Genomic DNA, 21,659 nt, shown 5'->3' on the forward strand with positions numbered 1-21,659 from the left:
ACAGCCCTGGACAAAGCAGACAGGACACGTGACTCCCATGGGGCATACTCCAGTGGGGGGACACAAACGTCAGTGTAATAAGATGCCAGGCACAGCCCAGCCAGCAGGCAGGGGTTCTCCCTGAGACCACTATGCAAGCCAGAGTGTGGTGGCTCAGCCATGTGGGGCTCTGGAGCTGGAGGAACTGGATGGTTCAGAGCAGCCATTAGGGGTGGATGTGACAAGACACTGCACTGCAGGGGGAGAGGCAGAAGAAACCAAGGGCAGTGCCTGGTTTCCCATCATGCACATGGGGTGGGCAGGGAGTGGGGACAGGTGAGGCCTGTACTCAGGGTGTGGGGATGGGAATAACAGGCTCCATCCTGGATGTGCTGAGGTGGCCGTACCCAGCAGGCAGCTGGAGTTGGAGCCCGGGGCCCCAGCAGCAGGGGTCAGGGAGACAGTGCAGGTGGAAAGAGGCCAGAGGGAGGGATGTGCCGAGAGAGAGGATGCTCCCAAACTCTGAGGTCTCAGCAGCCAAATGAAGAAGAAAGAGAAAGAAAGCAAGCTGGTTAGCCAGGCACCTGGTGAGAATGAGACATTCACTGTTGGCGTTTTTAAAAGGAATGTGACAGTGAAGCAGGGAAGAAGGGCTTTTTCTGTAAACATTACTACAAATAAATTTTCACACTAGTGAACCTCTGTTCATACATAGCCCACTAATATTTTGTAAGTTTTGTATTTTCTCATCACCAATTTGTAATGAAAACAGCTTGGTAACAAAAAGGGTAAAAAGAAGCTACAATTCCACTCCCAAGGCAGAACTCCCATTAAACATTTCCCAGCGTCAACTGACCCACACTTTACAAAATAAATAGAACTGCCAAGAGCATGCTGTTGTGTGAGTATTTTTTTCACTCAGCAGTATTATGGGCATTTTCCTCATTCTTATATGTTCTTCATCATCATTTGAAAAATTATTATTTCCCCTCTGCAGAGTCACTTTATCCCTTACCCTGATGCCTGGGAGGAAGGAGGTGCCCCGAGCCCCCCTCAGTTGACAGGGGAAACCTTAACATTCTTCTACTGTTTTCAAACCCGGAGATGTCGGTTATAAAATGATTATCTGGACAACACAATCTTGTAAGACAATGAATCAGAATTCTGAATTTGGGTTGAAAGCCCTCTTTCTGCGGCCCCTCCAGGAGCAGGTTGATTAACAGAAAGTGACAGTTAAGCCTCAAACATTTGAACCTCACCAGCTCAGAAAGCCCCACCGCTGGCGTTGCTGACCGTAGTCCTGCCCCCCAGGCATGCTTACCACTCTGCCTTTATGGCCATCGCATCCTCGTTGTTTTCAGGGTACTGGCACTGGGTTTGCTTTCCTAGAGAGTGCTTGGTTTCCCCACTGTTCACTGTTACAAAAGAAGATATACTGTAGATTTCTCATGATGTGCAATGCCTGCCAACCAGCCCCGAGTCAGGCGGCGCCCGCTTCTATTGCAGGGTGCCCTGAGGTGCAGCCCCGAGGTGATCGTGAGGTCATATCATGGCACACATTTCTAGGAGGGAGATTAATGCCTGCAGAATTCTGATTTCCCCTCAAAAGCACACCCACTCACACTTGCATAAGCCACGCTCAGAAGGACCCATCCCCCTGCGCCCCAGTCAAACGTGCCATCATTTTCCTTCCTTGCCAACTATATAGGCAAAAAGAAAAGCCTTTTTTTTTAAACTTGTGTGCATCTTTAATTTCTAGTGATGCTGACTTTGTCCTAGTTATTATCTCCAGCTGAATTCTATTGTTATGTGTCTGTTCACACCCTTTGCCAATTTTTCCGTAATCTTTTTGGTCTTTTTCTTATTGATCTGCAGAAGTTCTTCTTGAGTTAAGAACATTAACAGTTTTATCCACCACATTTGCTATAAATACATTTTTTGCTTTGCTGTTTGCCATTCAGTTTGAGCTATGGCACTTTTTGTATTCAGAAGTTTTTGTAGTCAAATGTATAAATCTCCTTGGTGGTTTTTATGGTTAACAGATGTCATGCTTAAAAGTCCTGCCCTGAGATGCTCTACGAATTCCCCTATATTTTCTTCTACGACGTGTATGGTTTCATCTACAACCTTACTGGATTTGGGATTTATTTTCCTGAGTGATATAAAGCTCAAATTTCATTGTCTTTCAGAGTTCCTATTTGTCCCAAGATCCTTCTTAAACAATCCCACCCTTCGCCCAACCTGAACTATCATCTCTTATATACATTACCCACTAATATTTCATGGAATTCTATTCCATGAAAACCACAAAACCTAATTCTTAAAAACTGCTTTTCCTTGATTCCTCTTTTTATCTTTCCCCCTTTTAGTTTTTAAGTTTTTATTCGGTTCACACGAGGCCCTTTGGTGGATCTAGCCAAGAAAGCACTAACTTGGGGACAGTGTCTGCTCTCGGCCTCCATGGGCCCCCACCACCCCCTTAGGGTGCTTCACTCACTCACCAGGCAATAGTTACTTGGGGGGAGGCGGGGGGGGGTGGTGCCTGGCCTGTGCTAGGGCCTCAGGCACTGGAGACACAGCATAGGATGGAGGACAAGGTCATCGAGGCCCTGCCTCTGGCTGACCGTCTGTTGGGGAGACAGATGCGGGGTCAGTGGACGATGACAGTGCGTGCAGGGATGGTGGACGGGGCAGGGCCTTGGGGCAGGGACGAGGGGGCACAGGACCCTGTTCAGGCCCCCCTCCTTGGCAGGTCAACACGTTCCAGACCGTGCTCATCACTGACGGCAAGTTCTCTTTCACCATCTTCAACTATGAGTCCATCACGTGGACCACAGGCACACACGCCAGCAGTGGGGGCGACTCCAGTGGCCTGGGGGGCATCGCGGCCCAGGTAGGAGCCCCTGCTCCCCACTGCCAGGACTGTCATGAGCTGAAGGGGCAGGCGGACATCCCTGCACCCAGTACTGTGCAGAGGCCAGTGTGAGGCGTTTGGAGGCCTCTCACAGCCCAGAATCACTAAAACATCCTCGGGCCAGAGGCCCCTTTGCACTGACCCACACTGCCCTCACCCTGCAGGGCCCGCTGCAGCAAGGACAGAGGGGCCTGGGTTCTGTGTGCACTGACTGCACCGGGTCTGGCCTGTGGCCGGAGGGCCAGGTGTGGAGGGGGTGGTCAAGTGCAGGCTCGCAGGGCCTTCCAGCTAACCCCCCCCCACACACAACTTAGGTCACATTTGCCCCTGAGCCCAGGGGAGGGCCAGAAGCCCAGCAGCCAGCCACTGGAGGTGTAGGTGCGGGGGCGGGGGGCCAGGGCTCAACAATGTCGTTGGCTGGGAGCTGTTGCTTGGGGTCAGACCTGGCGGGGAGCCGCTGACCCGGCAGGGATAACAGAGGTGGGTGGCGAGGATGCCCAGAACATCTGTAGAGCTCCCCAGCTTACAAGGCCATCTCCCATGATCTCTTTGACCTTGGCCACCCCGAGGGAGGTGAGTCTCAGGAAATTTAGGGAGACCTGTGGACCCAGACCGCACCTGCCCCCTGCCCCTCTTCACCCCTCCCCCAAGGCCGGCTTCAACGCGGGAGACGGGCGGCGCTACTTCAGCATCCCCGGCTCGCGCACAGCGGACATAGCGGAGGTGGAGACCACCACCAACGTGGGCGTGCCCGGGCGCTGGGCGTTCAGAATCGATGATGCCCAGGTGCGCGTGGGGGGCTGCGGCCATACAAGTAAGAGGACTGAGCGACCGGCTCAGAGCGGCGGGGGAGGGCTGCGGCTTGGGAGGGGGTGGGATGCTGGAGTCGGGGCGGGCTGTGCGGGGAGGGAAGAGGGACTTGGCGACAGCCGGGCCCCAGGCCCCTGGGCTGCGCATGGCCCCGCCCACCTTGGCCCCTGTCCTGGCAGTGTACCTGGGCCAGTCCCGGCTCGGCCCTGAGCCTCGGTCTCCTCTTGGGAGCCTTTCCTGTCTCCACTCCGAGGCGGGGGATCCGCGGGAGACGACGGTTTGCGGTGTAAAAGGGAGGAGCGGGGTCGCCTCTCCTCAGAACCTGGAGCCCACGCTCTCCGCACATTCGCGCCCAGCCTCCTTTCTGGGCGGGGAGGGGCACCCCGGCCGCCTCCTGTGACCCCCCAGGACCCCCGGGGAGGCAGGTGCTCTTTTCGCCTCACTTCCCCATTTCTGCTGTGGGCTTGCTGCCTGGTGGGATTTGGTGTTTGATAACTCGCGCATCTGCCTGGCAGGAGGGAGACACACAGGGGTCCCTGGCACCGGGGGTCCTTCCGGCCCAGAACGCACAGCACCTGGGGGAGGCTCCATCCCAGGGGCGAGCACGTGGCTGTGGGAAAATCCCGGAATGGCCGAAGAAGGACGCGTTCCCTGCCCCTCCTGCTGTGTGGCCCTGGGCGAGTCCCTCCTGAAACATTCTGCTTATAAATGGAGGGAGGGGGTGTCAGATGATCGATTTAGCCACTCTATGAGGGCTGCTGATCACATGCCCTGCCAAGCCTGGGGCCTCAGTGAGGCTGGTGCTGGGACCTGCCCCGCAGACTCCCTGCCCACCCCCATGGGGACCGAGGCGACGGAGAGGGGCTGCTTCTCCTGAACGTCAAGTCCCAAGAGCGAACCCAGCGCAGGTAGAGTCTATCCAGACCTGCCAGGGGAGCAGGCGCAGGCAGCCAGGGACAGGGGCCAGGCGGGGTAGGCCTGTGTGCGCAGCAGCACCGCGTGAAGGACGGGAAGAGGACTGGGGTTGGTGTCCCTGAGAGAGGCCTGGGGAGCCTGAAACTGTGCACTCACTGAGGCACCAAACAGGGAGTCTAAACTTAGGAGGTGGGTGTCTCACAGGACAGGGAGCCCAGGAACCAGTGATTTCACTCCCTCCCTCAGAGTGGCAAGCAGGGCACCTGAGAGCACAAGCCCTCCTGCAGCCTCAGGTCAGGGCAGGCCTCCTGCTCTGCCCACCTGGGCTCAGGGCAGTGGTGGTTCACGGGGTGGGGACACCATTCTGACAGCCACTTCTTTGGGTGGGCAGCAGAGAAGTCTGGTTGCTTGTCACCTGTCAGGTTCCAGGGGCTTGGGCTGTAGTTGAAGAATAACGTATGGATGCAGATGTGGACTAGGGTGAGCAGGTGTTGGTGCAGGTACGGGTGCAGGTGGAGACTGGGGTGAGCAGGTGTGGGTGAGGTGCGGGTGCGGACGCAGGTGGGGTCTGGTGTAAGCAGGTGTGGGTGAGGTGTGAGTGTGGACGCAGGTGGGGTCTGGTGTGAGCAGGTGTGGGTACAGGTGTGGCCAGGTCCATGCTCCCGTGCAGAGGCTGCAGGCTGTGACCCTGAGGAGTGGGGTCCTCAGAAGAGGGTCCAGCCATTCCCTCAGAGACCCTTTTTCCATGTGGAGCTGCTTCTCCCCATTGTCCCAGGCCTCTGGGGGGAGCAGATGGAAGAGGCACTGCTGAGCACTCCAAACTAGGATGCACAGAGGCCCTCAGGGGCACAGTGCTGTGGGGGAGGGGCCAGCCCCCTTGCGTCCCCACTGCCACACAGGAAGCCCAGGAGATGGATCCTGTGCAGGTCAGTCGGGGCTTAGATACACATCAGCTTTCCCAGGAAGGGAGGGTCAGTTCACACCTGAGAGGCAGTACATCCATATCTGAAAGTCCAGCTCCTAAGAAAGGCTGGTCCAGAAACAGGGCTCATGCTGACAGCCGCCACACACCACAGGACAGCCAGACCACAGCCGACTGAGTGACAAATGGAACACTACGGGGAAAAGCGAGAATAGTCCCAAAAGACACCCACAGCCTTGATGGTGTTCTGTGCCACAGGATCCTTCCAGGAGTGTCCTGTCCCCCGGACGCCACACCAGGTCTCCCTGCAGTCCTCCTAGTAACAGGAGACCTGAGCTTGGAACACTCCAGTCACCTGCCAATTTGTGCTTATTAATTGCAGATTTCAGTAGCTTTGCTTCTCCAGAGAGGTAGGGCCCCGTGAGCCAAGCTCTATGGGCTGTCTGTCCTAGAAGCCCTGGGCATTGGGGTCGCATGGCCCTCAGGGACCCCAGGAGGCCCTCCCTGGCTGTTAGGCCATCCTTTGAGAAACACCAGCTTCAATAGCTGAGTGCAGACCTCTCATTTTACACACAGGAAAACCCAGAGGGGCAGCTGGGCATGCCCGAGTTTCTATAACTGTCTGAGGCAGAGATGGGACCAGACTGCAAATACCCCAGGAGGACCTGAGGGCTCCCTCTCCCACTGCCTCTAGTTTCCACACAGGGACCCCCCTCTTCCACATCCGTGGACGTTCTTCCCATGGGAGCTGTGTTGCTGGGCATCCTCGGGTCCCTCTGCCTTCTTAGCCCCTCGGACAAGTTTGGAAGTTGACGGATTAAAAGGATAAGCAAGTGCCTGGGATGTAAAGGATTCTGGGGAAGCCTGCCTGCCCTTCACAGGAGCCAGAGTCACAGCTTAGGGACAAAACGTCAAAGGGAAATGCAGGCAGACAGAAAGTTGCACTGGGCACCCCTGTGCAGACTGGGGAAGTGAAACCTCCTACGCTCGGGACTACACAGTGACTCCTGGGGGATGGATCCTTTGGGTCAGAGGAGGGAAGTGGGTGACAGCTGCACTCCTCCCTGTGCCTGCAGCCTCTGTGTGCCTGGCCCTGCGCCCGTGCCTCAATGGCGGCAAGTGCATTGACGACTGCATCACAGGCAACCCCTCCTATACCTGCTCCTGCCTCTCGGGCTTCACGGGGAGGAGGTGCCACCTAGGTGAGTTTGCTGATGGGACCACCTACCTGGAGGCCCTGGGCTCTAGAGGAACACTGCACGCACAACCAGTGGCCCCAAGAGCCTGAGGTCAAGGGTCTCTGTCCCCGTGGTGTGGGTGACGTGTGGGGCACCTCTGGGGGGGACAAACACAGTGGATCCGTGACCGTGGGCATCTGGACAGGTGCTACAGCTGCCCTGTCTGAGTGACCCACCCCAGGAGCGAGGCCCAGGAGGGTCCCCAGACTGCAGCAGCTCCTCCTCAGCCTGGCTCCCTCCACTAAAGCTGAGCCCACCCATTTTTCAGATGTGAACGAGTGTGCTTCTGACCCATGTCGGAACGGAGGGACCTGCACACACGGTGTCAACAGCTTCAGCTGCCAGTGCCCAGCTGGTTTTGAGGGACCCACATGTGAAACAGGTAAGAGGAACCTGCCTGGGCCCTATGGTCCCATTGGCTGCAGGATGGCCAGGATGGTCCAGTCTGACCAAGGGGTGTGTGCCACTCACCCCGAGTCTCCCCTCTCCTTTGGCAACCCAGCCCTGCTCTCTGGTGGAGTCCGGGTCTGGGAGACGGGGGTCACCACATGCTGTCAGACACCGAAGTGCCTCCACAGCTCCTGGGGTGTTGGGCCTTCCCCTCTCCTTCCTCCCACTGGTCCCCCACAACTTCAGGGAGGGCCACAAGTTCTGGGGATCCATCTGATTCCTATATTGAGCTGTTTTTGTCTTTCACTATTTTGAATATATCATTCTGCTGTCTCCTAGCCTGTAGGGTTTCTGCTGAGAAATCCACTGAAAGCATGTTGGGGGTTCCTTTGTGGGTAATTTTCTTCTCTCTTGCTGCCCTTAATGTTTTTTCTTTGTCATTGACTTTTGACAGTTTTAATATTATATGCCTTGGAGAAGGTCTTTTTGCATTGGTGTAATTAGGAGTTCTATTGGCGTCATGTACATGCATGTCCAGTTCCTTCCCCAGGTTTGGGAAGTTCTCAGCTATTATTTCTTCGAGTAAGCTCTCTGCTCCTTTCTCCCTCCCTTCTCCCTCTGGGAGACCTATAATCCTTATGTTACTTTTCCTAGTTGAGTCAGATATTTCTCAAAGAATTTCTTCATTTTTAAAAAAATCTTGGTTCTCTTTCCTTCTCCACCTGAAGCATTTCTAGGTTTCTATCTTCAAGCTCACTAATTCTCTCCTCTATATGGTCTGCTCTATTTTTAATGCCTTCTACTTTATTGTTCGTCTCATTGTGTTCATATCCAGAATTTCTGTTTGGTATTTTTTTTAGAGTTTCAGTCTCTTTGGTGAAGTACTCCTTCTGTTCCTTAATTTTATTCCTGAGCTCATTGAACTGTCTTTCTGAGTTTTCTTGTAACTCATTGAGTTTCTTTATGATAGCTTTTTCGAATTTTCTGTCAGTTATATTGTAATCTGCTGTGACTTCAAGTTTGGTTTCTGGAGTTCTCTTTCTGTTCTGCAGTGTTACTGTAGTTCTTCATGGTATGTGAATTGATACCCTGCTGGCACATTTGTGGTAGTAACCACCTTTCCCATTTGGGTATGGCTTTGGGTACTTTGGTTCTGAGCTGCTTCTGGTTGTATTTGAGAGCCTGCACTTTTCACCCTTCACTGTCTCTGCCAGAAGCATCATCAGTGCCCTCCTTGTGCTGCTTGTACCTCAGAGGTTGCTGGTGCCTTGCTGCTTATTCTGTCACTGCAGTCTCAGGTGTCACCACCAGGGTCACCATGTTGTGAGCACTTCTGCTGCTTCCAGGTTGCCTGGGTCTCATGTTCCTTCACTGGCTCTCCACAGGCTCAGATGCTGCTGCTCTGTGCACCACCTGTGCTGCTGTTCTGGGTTGTTGGGGGGTGCTAGCTGCACTGCTGCCAGGGGTGCTGGGTTCACGGATGTCCGTGTGGCTGCTGGGGATGTTTATGCAGCCCCCGTTGCTGGTGGAGCTGGTGTCGGGGGTGTTGCCACTGGGGGCTAAGTCACAGGTTCTGCTCTGGTTCCTGAAGCCTCTGGTAACAGGTTCCACCTGCCACCGCTGGGCGGGAGCAGGGGCTAAGCAGGGACAGATTGTTGTTACTGATCACTTGTGCAGCCTCTGGTTTCTGGCACTAGCCAGTGTGTTTTGAAAACTCGGGTCAGGGTGCCTCGCCCTGGCCAGGAAAATCCAAGTTTTGTATATTGTCCCCACCGTTAGAAAGACCTGGCTACTGCCGCGGGAGAGTGAGGGGGCATGTGCACTGGATCCGCTGGGAGACGGGCAGGGAGTGAGTCGCACTTGTTTTTTCTGCCCCTGCAGTGCCTGCTCGCAGGCACGTGGGCTGGATCCACTGGGGGATAGGCAGGGACACCTATTGTTTTTGCTCCTGCTGTGTCCACTCGCAGTCACACAAGCCATAGCACCTGCTGTTTCTTCTCCTGCAGCAACGGCTCACAGGCGCGCATGCTGGTGAGAGGATCCGTGCCTTGGATCACTGCTGCTTGGGGAGTGGGGAGGGGTTGCTCCCCTAGTTCCACTGCCTCCCGGGGGTCCAGTCCACCCACCTTCAGATATATCTCTGTCTGGATCTCTTAGGCATCCTGTTGTGCTGTGTATGGAATCCTCTGTTGGTCAATGGATGTCCAATTGGTTGTAACTTAGAGGGGAGAGACAAAGGGAACAACTCACTCCACCATGATCCTGAATTCACCATGTGTATTGAGCTGTTTTTGGAATGAGCTGTCAGCAGAATGCATGACGTAGCTGGGGGAAGGTGGTGTTGCCCGACCCTCTGGCTATGCTGCCAGGGCCCAGAAGAAGGGAGCTGGGGTGTGTGGGCCAGTGGACAATGGGGAGTCAGAGAGGCCAGTATCCCAGGTCGGAGGGTGGACAGAGGCGGACTCCACCTCAGCTCACTGCCACTCTGACTTCATTCTGAGTGCCTTTGTACTGGCCATCCCTGCACCTCCCTCGCCTCAGCTCCTCACCCCAGGACCATTCAGGCCCCTCCTGCATGCTTGGGTACTGCACATCCTTCAAGGCTCCATCACAGACTGTGTACCCCCTTCCCAGCTGGGAGGAATCTCTCCAGCCTGTGGCCTAGAATCCTGTTCTGCGAAAACAGCTCTTGTCACAGTCAGCTTAGTTTGAGAACCGCCTGGGAGGGTGGAAGCTGGGTCCGATTCACCCCCATGCCCTCCGCCCAGCACACACGCACACGCCTTCCACCTCAGGTCTGCTGAAATAAACCCAATTCAGATGAGCTGTCAGTGGCCAGTGGGTCAGGACTGTCTTGGTCAGGACCCCCCCATGGCTTGACACCCTCCAGAGACAGCCAGATCCACCTGAGCTGCAGCCAGAGAGGCATCAGGAGTGGGGATCAGTGGGACTCCCCAGGGGCCACCACAGCCAGGAGTCCAATGGCCTTCTACCCCTCTGCACTTGTAGCACAATCTCCATGTGACGCCAAAGAGTGTGAGAATGGCGGCTGGTGCCAGGCAAAGGGCGGCTCAGCAGTGTGCGTGTGCCAGGCCGGCTACACGGGCGCAGCCTGCGAGACAGGTGAGTGGCCTGCCCTCGGTCAGGGAGGGGCATGGGCAGGGGCAGTGCTGGGAGAGGCTCCTGCCTGGCCAGACACTGGGTGCAGGGTGGTCAAAGGCTGGCTTGGAGCCAAGCTCCCACCTCTGCTGCCCCCAGACGTGGACGAATGTGGCTCTGGCCCATGCCTGAATGGAGGGTCATGCATCGACCTGGTGGGGAATTTCACCTGCCTGTGCACAGAGCCCTTCGAGGGACCTCGCTGCGAGACAGGTAACGGCCATGTGCCCACAGCCCCCATAGGTGACAGCAGTCTTGCACGGTCACTGACAGCAGTTTTGCACGGTCACTGCCCCCTTTCCTTCACTGTCCGGCTCAGCCCCACTTCTGTCTCTGGGTTGGGGGAGGTCTTTGCCTTCTCCCCGCTTCCGAGCCCTTCCTGTGCTAGCCTGTCTCCTGAGCCACTGACTGTGAGGGAAACTGGAAGCAAACAATGGACGTCCTGGTCTTAGCTCTGCTGCCCACGTACTATGTGAGGCTGAGCAAGTCTCTGCCCCTCTCTGGGCCTGGTCTCTGTCTGTAAAACGCAAGGATAGATGACCACACTCTCAAGGCCCCTCTTCCCACTTGGGAGATTCTTGGCTTTTTAACATCTTTCCTTCTTTCATAAAGAAAACTGACCTTTACTACATGGGATGAAATCTGCTGGTTCCTATTCTATTTCACATTGTTTTAAATGCTGGTTATGACTCAGTAGATCAATTAAAAGACTAACTAGATTTTATGACACACAGAGTAAATTCAGGGCGTTAGCGTATGACATTGCCCCGACCTCCAAAGGCCTCAGTCCCCTGTGCCAACAACAGCTGTGCAAGCAGCATGGGCCACATCTCCCCGGGGAGATGCTCAAGACAAACTAGTCCGATTTATTTCAAGTCTAAAAACTTAAGAAGGAAACTACATTTTACCCATAAGTAAGACACAGACGGATGCTGTGCCCTCCATTGGTCTCTGGTTCAGATGGCCACACGCAGAGTGGGCTGGGTCCTGTGGAGACGGTGAGGCTCCACAGTGCAGAGGGGAGGAGGTGGCAAACTCACCTGCTTGGTTGTTATAAATCACTGTGACGTGTCACAGGCCACCTTGCCCAGATTGTTATCTAAAAATCCATGTATTTAACTAGACTCATATCAGAAAACAGATGTCATTTCAAAAGATTTTGCAAAGAAACCACATTTTGTACAGAAGAATAATGCAAATGAAAACAAACAATAAGAAACAACAGAACTGAAACTTCTACCCCTAATACAAGCTCATTAGCCACATCACAAGGTAGACCTTGACATTCTAATCAGATCCAACAGGAAGTAGGCCAAAGATTGGAGATTATAAAAAAAGAGTATCTAGTCTTCTGCTTCTGGCCAAGAAGGATTAACTGCTCTGGGAATTTCCCTCTCACCATCAACAACTAGAAAACCAGACAAAATATATGAAACAACTGTTTTCAGCCATTGGACAACAGACAGCACAGGATTGTCATTCCTGAGAGAGGGAATGAAATGAGGTGAGCCCTGTGACTGCCCCTGACTCTGCCTGGGACAGTTTCCAGGCCGCTGTGCATTGAGGGGGACCCAGACTCCCCCTCTGAGTCTCTGAGTCAAGGAGAGAGAGATTCAAGTTTAGTGGCTGAAATCTGTGGGCAGAACATCAGCGAGCATGGAGCTACTGAGGGAGGGGGAAGGAGAACATGAGATCAAGCTTGAAGATCTGCAGAGGGACCCCCTGAATCTTTGCTCAGTACAGTCTGGGTGGGGTGAAATCCACTAGGCTGGGGAAAGAACCACTGGAAGCAATGAGTCCAACAATTCTTGGAACTCAGACAGAGCTGGCAGTAATTTAGCTCTCTACCAGCCAGAGTGGAGAGAGCTCTTCATTCCCAGGGCCACTACTGAGTGGAGTCCTTAATGGGGTATCTCCTTAGTAGTGGCAATAAATGCTAAACTAAAGGCTAATCTGACCTGCCCTAAAAAATTTTTTTAAAAAGTTCAAAAAGACCAAACTATCCCAAGTAATTTAACCATATGCCAGAATAAAATCCTACACTCTTTAGAGGACTATGACAGAATCCAGGACCCTAAAATATACAACAAAAAATTATCAGGCATACAAAGAATTAAGAAAATATGACCCACATCCAGGAGAAAAATAGATAATAGAAACAGATGCCAGAAATGACAGAGATGATTGAATTAGCATATACAAATGTTTAATCACCTATTATGAATATGCTCCATATGCTCAAGACTGTTGAGGAAAAAGAACATAATGAGAAGTATAAAATAAAAAAAGAAACTTCTAGAGATGAAAAATATAATATCTGAATTTGTAAAATATACTCGATGGTATTAACAGCAGGTTAGACATTGCAGAAGGAAATATCAATGAACTTGAAGACAAAAATAGAAACAATTCAACATGCAGCACAGAAAGAATAAGACTTAAAAAAAGAACAGCTCTTCAGTGATGTGTGGAACACATATCAAGGAGTCTAGTTTATGTGTATTTGGAGTCCCAGGAGGAGAGAGGGGGCTGGAGGGGTACAAAAAATGTATAAGAGGAAATAATAGACAAATGTTCTCTAAATTTGATGAAAACTAAAACCCACATATCCCAGAAAAGCATAAAGAAAACCACACAAAGCCACATCATAGTCAAATTGCTGAAAACCAATGACAAACAGAAAATCTTAAAAGCAGCCAGATGAAAAAGACACATTACATACAGAGAAGCAAGAATGATAACAGACTTCTCATCAGAAACAGTGCAAGCCAGAAGACAGTGGAGCAACATCTTTAACGTGCTGAAAAAACAAGCTATCAACTTGGTAGTATATACCCAGAAAAACTGTCTTTCAAAAGTTACAGAGAAATAAAAGCTTTTTCAGACAGCAAAAACTAAGAGAATTCATCACCAGCATATCTGCCTTAAAAGAAATGTTAAAGGAAGTCTTTAGACAGAATAAAAATGGTACCAGATGAAAATCTGGATATATACAAAGGAATGAAGAGTTCTAGAAATGGTAGATGTATTGGTAAATATAAAAAGACTTTTCTCCTTACTTTTTAATCTCTTTGAAGACAATTTTTAAACCAAAATAGTAACAATATATTATGGGCTTTATAACATATACAGAAATAAAATATATGACACCAATAGCTTAACACAGAGTGTACAAGCTTTTTCTGTAAAGGGCCAGATGTTAATACTTTTGGCTTTATGAGCCATGTGGTCACAGCTATTCAACTCTACCAACGTGATGCAAAAGCAGCCAGCCACAGACAAATGAATGTGCATGGCTGCATCCCAGTGAAACTTGATTTTTAAAAACGAGTGGCAGGCAAGATCTGGTCTGTGGGCCATAGTTTATCTACTGCTGGCATAAAGGAAGAAATGAAAGTATGATATTGTAGGGTCCTTACATTATATATGAAGTGGTATAATATTATTTGAAGGTAGACCATGATAAGTTAAACATATACATTATAAACCCTAGACCAACAAGTAAGATAATAATGATAAAGAGTTATAGCCAATAAACCAATTGTGGAGATAAAACGGAATCCTAAAAATACTCAATCGAGAGGGCAGGAAAAGAAGAAAAAAGGAACAAAGAAGAAGTGAAAAAATAAAAACCAATAGCAAGATGGTAAATCCAATCATATTGGTACTGACATTAAAATGTAAAATTGTTAAACCATCAGTTAAAAGATAGAGATTGTCAAATTGAATTGAGGGCAAGAACCAATTATATACTCTCTACAAGAAACCTACTATAAATGTAAAGACACAGAGATTTTTAAAGTAGTGGAATGGGTTTCCAGTTCTAGGTAAGATAGAGTAAGCACGCTCTACCCTGTCTCTCCCACTGAATGCAGCTATAAATCCTGGACAGAATGCATGGAGTAGCTATCTGAGGACTCTGAAAAGTAAATAGTAGCAGGTGGATTGGGGAAGAAGACCAAGCTTCAAAGTACCACAAAACCAGTGGTGAGTTTACCATTTTTTCCTCTGGTGTCCCCCCTGCCTGACTGAAAGCAACCCAAAAATCAAGAGTGAGCATCGGCACAGACAAAAAGAGAGCTCCAGAAGAAGCCTCTAGTCAGGCGTGGGATCCAGGAGAAGGCTCTAGTCAGGCTCATGATCCAAGAGAAGCCTCTAGTCAGGCTCGGGATCCAGGAGAAGGCTCTAGTCAGGCTCGGGATCCAGGAGAAACCTCTAGTCAGGCTCGGGATCCAGGAGAAGCCTCGAGTCAGGCTCAGGATCCAAGGGAAGCCTCTAGTCAGGCTAGTCATCCAAGAGAAGCCTCTGATCAGGCTCAGGATCCAGGAGACGACTCTGGTCAGGCTCAGGATCCAGGAGACGACTCTAGTCAGGCCTGGGATCCAGGAGAAGCTTCTAGTCAGGCTCAAGTTCTAGGAGAAGCCTCTATTGAGGCTCGGGATCCAGGAGAAGTCTCTAGTCAGGCTCAAGTTCTAGGAGAAGGCTCTATTCAGGCTCGGGATCCAGGAGAAACTCTAGTCAGGCTCTGGATCCAGGAGAAGTCTCTAGTCAGGCATGGGATCCAGGAGAAGCCTCTAGTCAGGCTCAGCGTCCAGGAGAAGCCTCTAATTAGGTGTGGGATCCAGGAGAAGCCTCTAATTAGGCATGAGAAGCAGGACTGACAGTGGCAGAGATGGGGGGAAACCTTGGGTGTCTAAAACTGAGGGAGAACCTTCCTCTCCAGCTGGCGGTACTATGGCTTCACAAGGGTAGGCACTCCTATTGTTTTTCCCTTTGTCTGTCCTCCCACCCCTTGGCCCCAGATATGAGTGCAGTCACAGGAAATATGGAGCAGATGGGGCAATTAAAGCCCCAGCTTTCTTGCTCGAGGACTAAAAAGGGCAGCCCCAGAGAACTGGAAAGTACTGGGGGGACTATGGAGAGGGAGATCTTGGGACAGCAACCCTATTGTATTACTTATGAACTCCTGAGCTCTCTCCAGTTGGGCATTGTAATCTGATCCAAAATATTAAAAACAATACCATTTATAATAGCTCCTCCCAAGTTGAAAGACTTAGGTATAAATCTAATAAAACATGTGTAGGACTTTTATGCTGAAAACTACAAAATGCTGATGAAAGAAATCAAAGAGTATCTACGTAAGTGCAGAGACATACTATGTTCATGGATTAGAAGACTCAACACAGTAAATAGGTCAGTTCTCCCCAAACTGGTCTATAGACTTAACTTGATTCCAATCAAAATCTCAGCAGGGCTTTTTGTAGCTATAGACAAGCTGGTTCTAAAATTTATACGGAAAGGCAAAGAAATTAGGTTAATCAAAGCAATTTTGAAAAAGAAGAATAAATTTTGAGGAATCATACTACACGGTCTTAAGAGTTACTATAAAGCCACAGTGGTCAAGACCATGTGGTATTGGCAAAGGGACTGACACATTGATCAATGGAACAGAAGAGAAGATCCAGAAACAGACCCATACAAATGTGGCCAAGTTTTTGAAAAAGGTATAAAAGCAATTCAACGGAGAAAGGATGACCTTTTCAATAAATGGTGTTGGAGCAATTAGACATCCTTATGCAGAAAATGAACTTCAGCCTAAACTTCACACCTTATACAAAGATTAACTCAAAATGAATCATATACTGAAATGGAAAATGTAAAACTATAACATTTTAAAAAGAAAACAAGAGAAAAATCTTCATGACTTGGAGTTAAGCAAAGAGTTCTTAGATAAAAACAGCAAAAGCATGATCCATTGAAGAAAAAATAGATAAATTGGACTTCATCAAAATTAAAAATGTTTGCTGAAAGGCATGGTTAAGAGAATGAAAAGACAAGCTACAGACTGGGAAGAATGTCAAAACTCATATCTGACAGGGAACTGGTGTCTAGAATGCATAAGGAACTTTCAAAGCTCGACTGTGAGAAAATAGCCCAACTGAAAAATGGACAAAAGTCTTGAACAGACACTTAACCAAAAAGGGTATGTGGAAGGCAAATAAGCAGATGAACAGATGTTCTTATTTGTCATTATCATTAGCTATTGGTGAAATGCAAATTAAAGCCACAATGAGATACCACTGCAAACCTATTAAAACAGCTAAAATAAAAAACACTAACCAAGTAGGGATACAGAACAACGAGACTCTCACATATTGTTGGTGGGAATGCCAAGTGCGTTAGCCACTCTGAAGACAGTTTGGAAGTTTTTCATAAGCTTAAACATACAACATGACCCCGAAATCCCACTCCTAGGTATTAACCCTAAAGAAATGAAAACTTATGTTCACACGAATGTTTATAGCATGTCTGTAATCACCAAAAACTGGGAACCCGAATGTCCTTCACTGGGTGAATGGATAGACGAATGGTGGTACCTCTATATGATGGAATACCACTCGGTCATAAAGAAGACTACTTACTGATACAACTGAGATGGATCTCAGAGGCATTGTGCTGAGTGAAACAAGAAGTCCTGAAAGATGACATATGGTTGGGTCCACTTCTATGGCATTCTTGAAAAGACAGAACTATCATGATGAACAGATCACTAGTTGCCAGGGGTTCAAGAGCAGACGGAGTCTATGACCCTGAAGGGATGGAACAAGGGAGTCTTTTGGGGTGATGGAAAGTTCTGTATCCTGATTGTGGTGGGGGTCACACAAATCTATACGTGTTAAAAATCATAGACATGTACAAACAAAAGTCAATTTTATTATATATTAATTTAAAAGAAATTCTGGAACTACACGAAGAAATTGAACATCTAAAAAATGAGTCAATTGGCACACACTAATCAAGAGAAGCTGGCTATGTTCATTTCATACAGATTAACCTAAGAACAGGAATTCTGCCAGCAATGGAGAGGGACCTTGTAGAATGACAAAGGGGTCAATTCATCAAGAAGACACAACTCTAAATATATTTGCACCTATTAACACCTACTAACAGGAAGCAAATGTCACGAAGCAAAAGCTGAGAAAACTACAAGGAGAAACAGATCCATAATTATAGGTGGAAATTTCAACACTCTTGTCCCAGTAATTTGTAGAGCACGTGGACAGAAATCATAAGGATGTGGAAGACTTGACAGCACTGTCAGCAGCCTGGCCTGCTTGACATCTACACTTGTTCTTTCCAAGTGCTCATGGAGCATTCACCATGACTGACCACCCTATAGGCCACAAAATACGGCTCGATAATTGAAAAAGCTCGTGTTCACTGACCACAGCAAAATTAAACTAGAAATCAACAAGAGGAAGATACCTGGAAAATCCCAAATATTTTGCTAACAGAGATGCTTGATCAGAAACACTCGACGGCCTCTGGCCTCACTAGGTCCTTTGGTGCACCAGCGGGGCCCCCTTGTTGCTCTTGCTCAGTTCATTCTGCTCCAAAGAGGGAGCCTGAGGGTGGCCGGGTGGCAGGTAGAAATCAGTTTCCAGAAAATAGGCCCCGGGCTTCAGTTCTACTTGGCACTGAGAACAGAGGTCAGACCCCAACGCTGTGTGCTGTGGGGACTGGGCAGGGAGGCCAGCCCTCTTCCTGGCCCTTGGCTTTATTCTCCCCATGCTCTCTGCGTGGACTCTGGTGACCACTGCCTTTCTTGCAGGAAGCCACCCAGGGCCCGATGCCTGCCTCTCAGCCCCCTGCCAGAACGGAGGCACCTGTGTGGATGCAGATCAGGGCTATGTGTGTGAATGCCCCGAAGGCTTCATGGGCCTCAACTGCAGGGAGAGTGCGTCTGGGCCTGAGCTGTTGGGGCTGCCAGGGCTGCGGTCCCAGGGGTGGGGCCTCTCGTGGGTTTGCATGCAGGAAGGCAGATGAGTGTGCGTGCAGACACCCGCGAGGGAGAATGTGTGAATGTGTGAGTGTCAGTGTGAGTAAGTGTGAGTGGTGGGGTGGTGTGTACACAGCAGTTTTTACGGGAAGGTGGCTAGGAGCAAGGCAGGGTCAGGAGAGGGCCCGCCTTCCGGCACCCCCACATTGAAGGCTCCTCTGTCACCCCGTGGCAGGAACCCCTGATGACTGTGAGTGCCGCAACGGTGGCAGATGCCTGGGGGCCAACACTACCCTCTGCCAGTGCCCCCCAGGCTTCTTTGGACTCCTCTGCGAATTTGGTAGGTGCCCAGGAAGCACCCTTCCCACCCTGCCCCTGAGCATCCCCAAAACCAGGGTATAAATGGTGGCGTGGGCCTAGGCCAGGATCCTCAGGTCCAGACCCTCGACCACTGGTCCCGTGACCCCCCACCCCAACCCCAGGAGGGGGCCGGCCACAAGAGTGCCTGAACCTGGTCGCCCGCCCCTTGTCAAGGACACGAGGTCCCCAGGAAGACATGAGATGGGGCTTCTTCCTTTGCCTGCAGAAGTCACAGCCACGCCCTGCAACATGAACACACAGTGCCCCGATGGGGGCTACTGCATGGAGTACGGCGGGAGCTATCTCTGCGTCTGCCACACTGACCACAACGTCAGCCACTGTGAGTGGGGGTAGGGGTGTGGGCATGGGCCTGTGGGGCTGGGATTCTGCACCGAAACCAGGGGGAGAGTAGGTGGGGGAGAAAACAGTGGGCATGGCAGGTGGAGGGCCTGCGGGCAGGTGCACGTCTCTCAGGGTCCTCCTCTGTGATATGGGCCATATCCACCCCACTCCGCAGCAGGAAGCTCACAGCCGGAGGAGCACCTCTGGACACGTACAAGCACCGTGCAGCGTCTTCCCTAAGCCCCTAGCTTAGCTATTAAAATAGTTATGCGTGAGCCCTGATGGCCTAGTGGTTAAAGTTCGGTGCTGTCTGCTTCAGTGGCCTGGGTTCGTTTCCCAGTCGCAGAACCACACCACCCCTCTGTCAGTTGCCACGCTGTGGTGGCGGCTTATATAGAAGAACTAGAAGGACTTACAACTACGTATACAACCATGCACTGGGGCTTTGGGGAGGGGGAAAAAAAAAGAGGAAGATTGGCAACAGACGTTAGCTCAGGGCGAATCTTTCCCTGAAAAAAAGAAAAAATAGTTATGCATGCCTAATTAAGTGTTTGTGTGATTAAATACGCTTACCACCATGTATTTGTTAGTGTGTAGATAATGACTTACATGGTGTGTAACTACATGTGGCGATCATGATGGTGGTGATACCAAGACCTTTGTGGACCACAGCTCAATCTAGCTCATAGAAGAGGAGTGTGAATTCTGGTAAAATCAAGAATAAAAGAAATTCCAGGGAGGGGCCTTAGAGCCCAGTATGAGGAATCAAGACCCCCGCATAGTGTATTTTAAGCACCATGGTTCCAGCCAGGATGTCAGGGTGACCCTGGCAGGCGTGGGGTAGCCAGCCTCTTGCTTGGGCTGCAGCACCTGCTCCAGGGGCGCCCTCTGCCCCCATAGCGCTGCCCTCACCCTGCGACTCGGACCCCTGCTTCAACGGAGGTTCCTGTGACGCCCACGACGACTCCTACACGTGCGAGTGCCCTCGCGGGTTCCACGGCAGGCACTGCGAGAAAGGTAGGGGGAGGGGAGGGCGGCAACTCTACTGCTCGATTATTTTTTTCAATTAATTCTTCACCTTTTCGAGCCTGGTTCGGCTCTGTTTTTGTGCTAGCCCCTCATCCTTTCAGTGGTTTTTGTGGTTACTCTGGTCTGTGGCTTCCTGGTCATTACTTTGCTTTCTTCAGAATAGGCTTCATTTCCTGCTCAGCATTTTTCCAAATGGATTTTAGAATCATTGACTCTTTTAAAAAAATTCATTAGGATTTGTTAAATCTAACTCAACTTGGAGAATGTCAACATTTTACAACACTTAGCCACTTAAGAATGTAAATATTCTTCAATAAGTACATCACAGGCATTGCTGTCCTTGCCAGTGCCACCCAGGACTGTCCCTTCCATGCAGCTTGAAGCAATGCTCAGGACTCTTTTCAGTGACCCATGCATCCCAGACATCCCCTTGGTCAGAGCCCAGAAGGCCAGCCGCCTGACCTCAGTGCCCGGGCCACATACATCCCTCTTGCTCTCCCCCTGCTCTTGCTTGTCCAGAGAACCAAGACCTCAGTTGCTTTACCTGAAGGCTCTCCTGCTTTCATGGTGGCCCTGAGGGCAGGTCCCTGGTGCTCTGATCCATGGAACCCCTACAGCTTCCCTCACCCCTCCAGGAGAAGGAAGGGGTTTCCAAAGAGAAGGGCCCACTGCTCAGTTCTCTGCACGTGTTGCCAAGGTCCTTCACTCTTAACAAAGGTGTCCCAAAGTGCAGACACGAGGGGGCTGCTTTCAGGGGTAGGGTGGCCTGAACTTGGACATGCAGCCTGTGAGGCCCCTCAGGGTGTGGGGTGGGGAGGAGAAAAGTGCTGAGCACAGCAGGCAGGCCCCCCTCCTGCCGCACACTCCCCCTCAAGGACGTTGAGGAGGCAGAGGATCTAAACTCCTTGCTGGGCCTGTGAAGGTGCAATGCCTCAAGGTGGGAGGACAGATGTGCCACTCAATTCACACCTTTAAATATGAGGATGCCTCCAGCACAGCCCCAGGCCGTGAGCTCCTCCGGGCTCCTAGGAGATGTTAGGACCCAGAGAAAATGTGTCTGCACCAATACAGGTACAGAAAACACAGAAGTCAAAATGGACTGCTGTGGATCACGATGTTGTCTCAGCTGCATCCAGGCTCCTCTGTGGTTGGATGGCAGTTACCCGCTGTGCAGCCAGGAGGAATGCAGGGTTTGCTGCGCCATGGGGCTGGCTCTTCATCAGGAGGCACCCAGCAACCCCCAGAGCCTGAAGAGAGGATAGGCAGGCAGAGGGCCCCAGGCTGAGTGGGAGTCTCCAGCTTGCAAGTCCCGCGGGTATGCCCCTGGCTGGCTCAGCCTCTGCTGCTGCTGCTGGGCCCCAGGGGCTCAGCTGAGAAGCAAGCCTGGGCCTATGGGTCCCCTGGCCCTGAGGACTGAGAAGACATGAGTGGGACATTGTGGGTGGGGCAGGGCCAGCAGCCGGCCCTTGTTCACCTCCTCTGTCTCTCTGTCCTTCCACACAGCCCGGCCACGCCTGTGCAGCTCGGCGCCCTGCCGGAATGGGGGCACGTGCAAGGAGGCAGGCGGCGAGTACCACTGCAGCTGCCCCTTCCGCTTCACTGGGAGGCACTGCGAGATCGGTGCGACCCCGGCCAGAGGGAATTAGCCTGGAAGGCTGGGTGGGGAGCTGGACCTGGACCTGAAGCCCCCAACCGGCGGCCATGAGTCTGCTAGTCAGGAGCAACCCTGTGAAGAGCCCCCAGCTCTGGGATGTCGGGATCGGGGCGGGGGGCAGTGGGTGGTGAACGCATGACACCTGACCTCGGTGGGTGCCATCTGCT

At 51.2% G+C, this 21,659-nt stretch overlaps 1 protein-coding gene across 1 annotated transcript in view; it reads left to right on the forward strand.

The window, feature by feature from the left end:
• The window catches only part of SNED1 (sushi, nidogen and EGF like domains 1), a 75,860-nt gene that overhangs the window by 23,969 nt on the left and 30,232 nt on the right, over nucleotides 1–21,659 (forward strand). The window contains exons 3-13 of the mRNA XM_058533361.1: nucleotides 2,732–2,872; nucleotides 3,545–3,707; nucleotides 6,617–6,742; nucleotides 7,047–7,160; nucleotides 10,178–10,291; nucleotides 10,427–10,540; nucleotides 17,940–18,065; nucleotides 18,343–18,447; nucleotides 18,694–18,807; nucleotides 19,710–19,826; nucleotides 21,342–21,458. Coding sequence (XP_058389344.1) covers nucleotides 2,732–2,872; nucleotides 3,545–3,707; nucleotides 6,617–6,742; nucleotides 7,047–7,160; nucleotides 10,178–10,291; nucleotides 10,427–10,540; nucleotides 17,940–18,065; nucleotides 18,343–18,447; nucleotides 18,694–18,807; nucleotides 19,710–19,826; nucleotides 21,342–21,458 — 1,351 coding nt within the window. The remainder of the gene's footprint in view (nucleotides 1–2,731; nucleotides 2,873–3,544; nucleotides 3,708–6,616; nucleotides 6,743–7,046; nucleotides 7,161–10,177; nucleotides 10,292–10,426; nucleotides 10,541–17,939; nucleotides 18,066–18,342; nucleotides 18,448–18,693; nucleotides 18,808–19,709; nucleotides 19,827–21,341; nucleotides 21,459–21,659) is intronic.

This window comes from Diceros bicornis, chromosome 37 (genome assembly GCF_020826845.1).
Source record: "Diceros bicornis minor isolate mBicDic1 chromosome 37, mDicBic1.mat.cur, whole genome shotgun sequence".
In the NCBI taxonomy this organism is placed as follows: domain Eukaryota; kingdom Metazoa; phylum Chordata; class Mammalia; order Perissodactyla; family Rhinocerotidae; genus Diceros; species Diceros bicornis.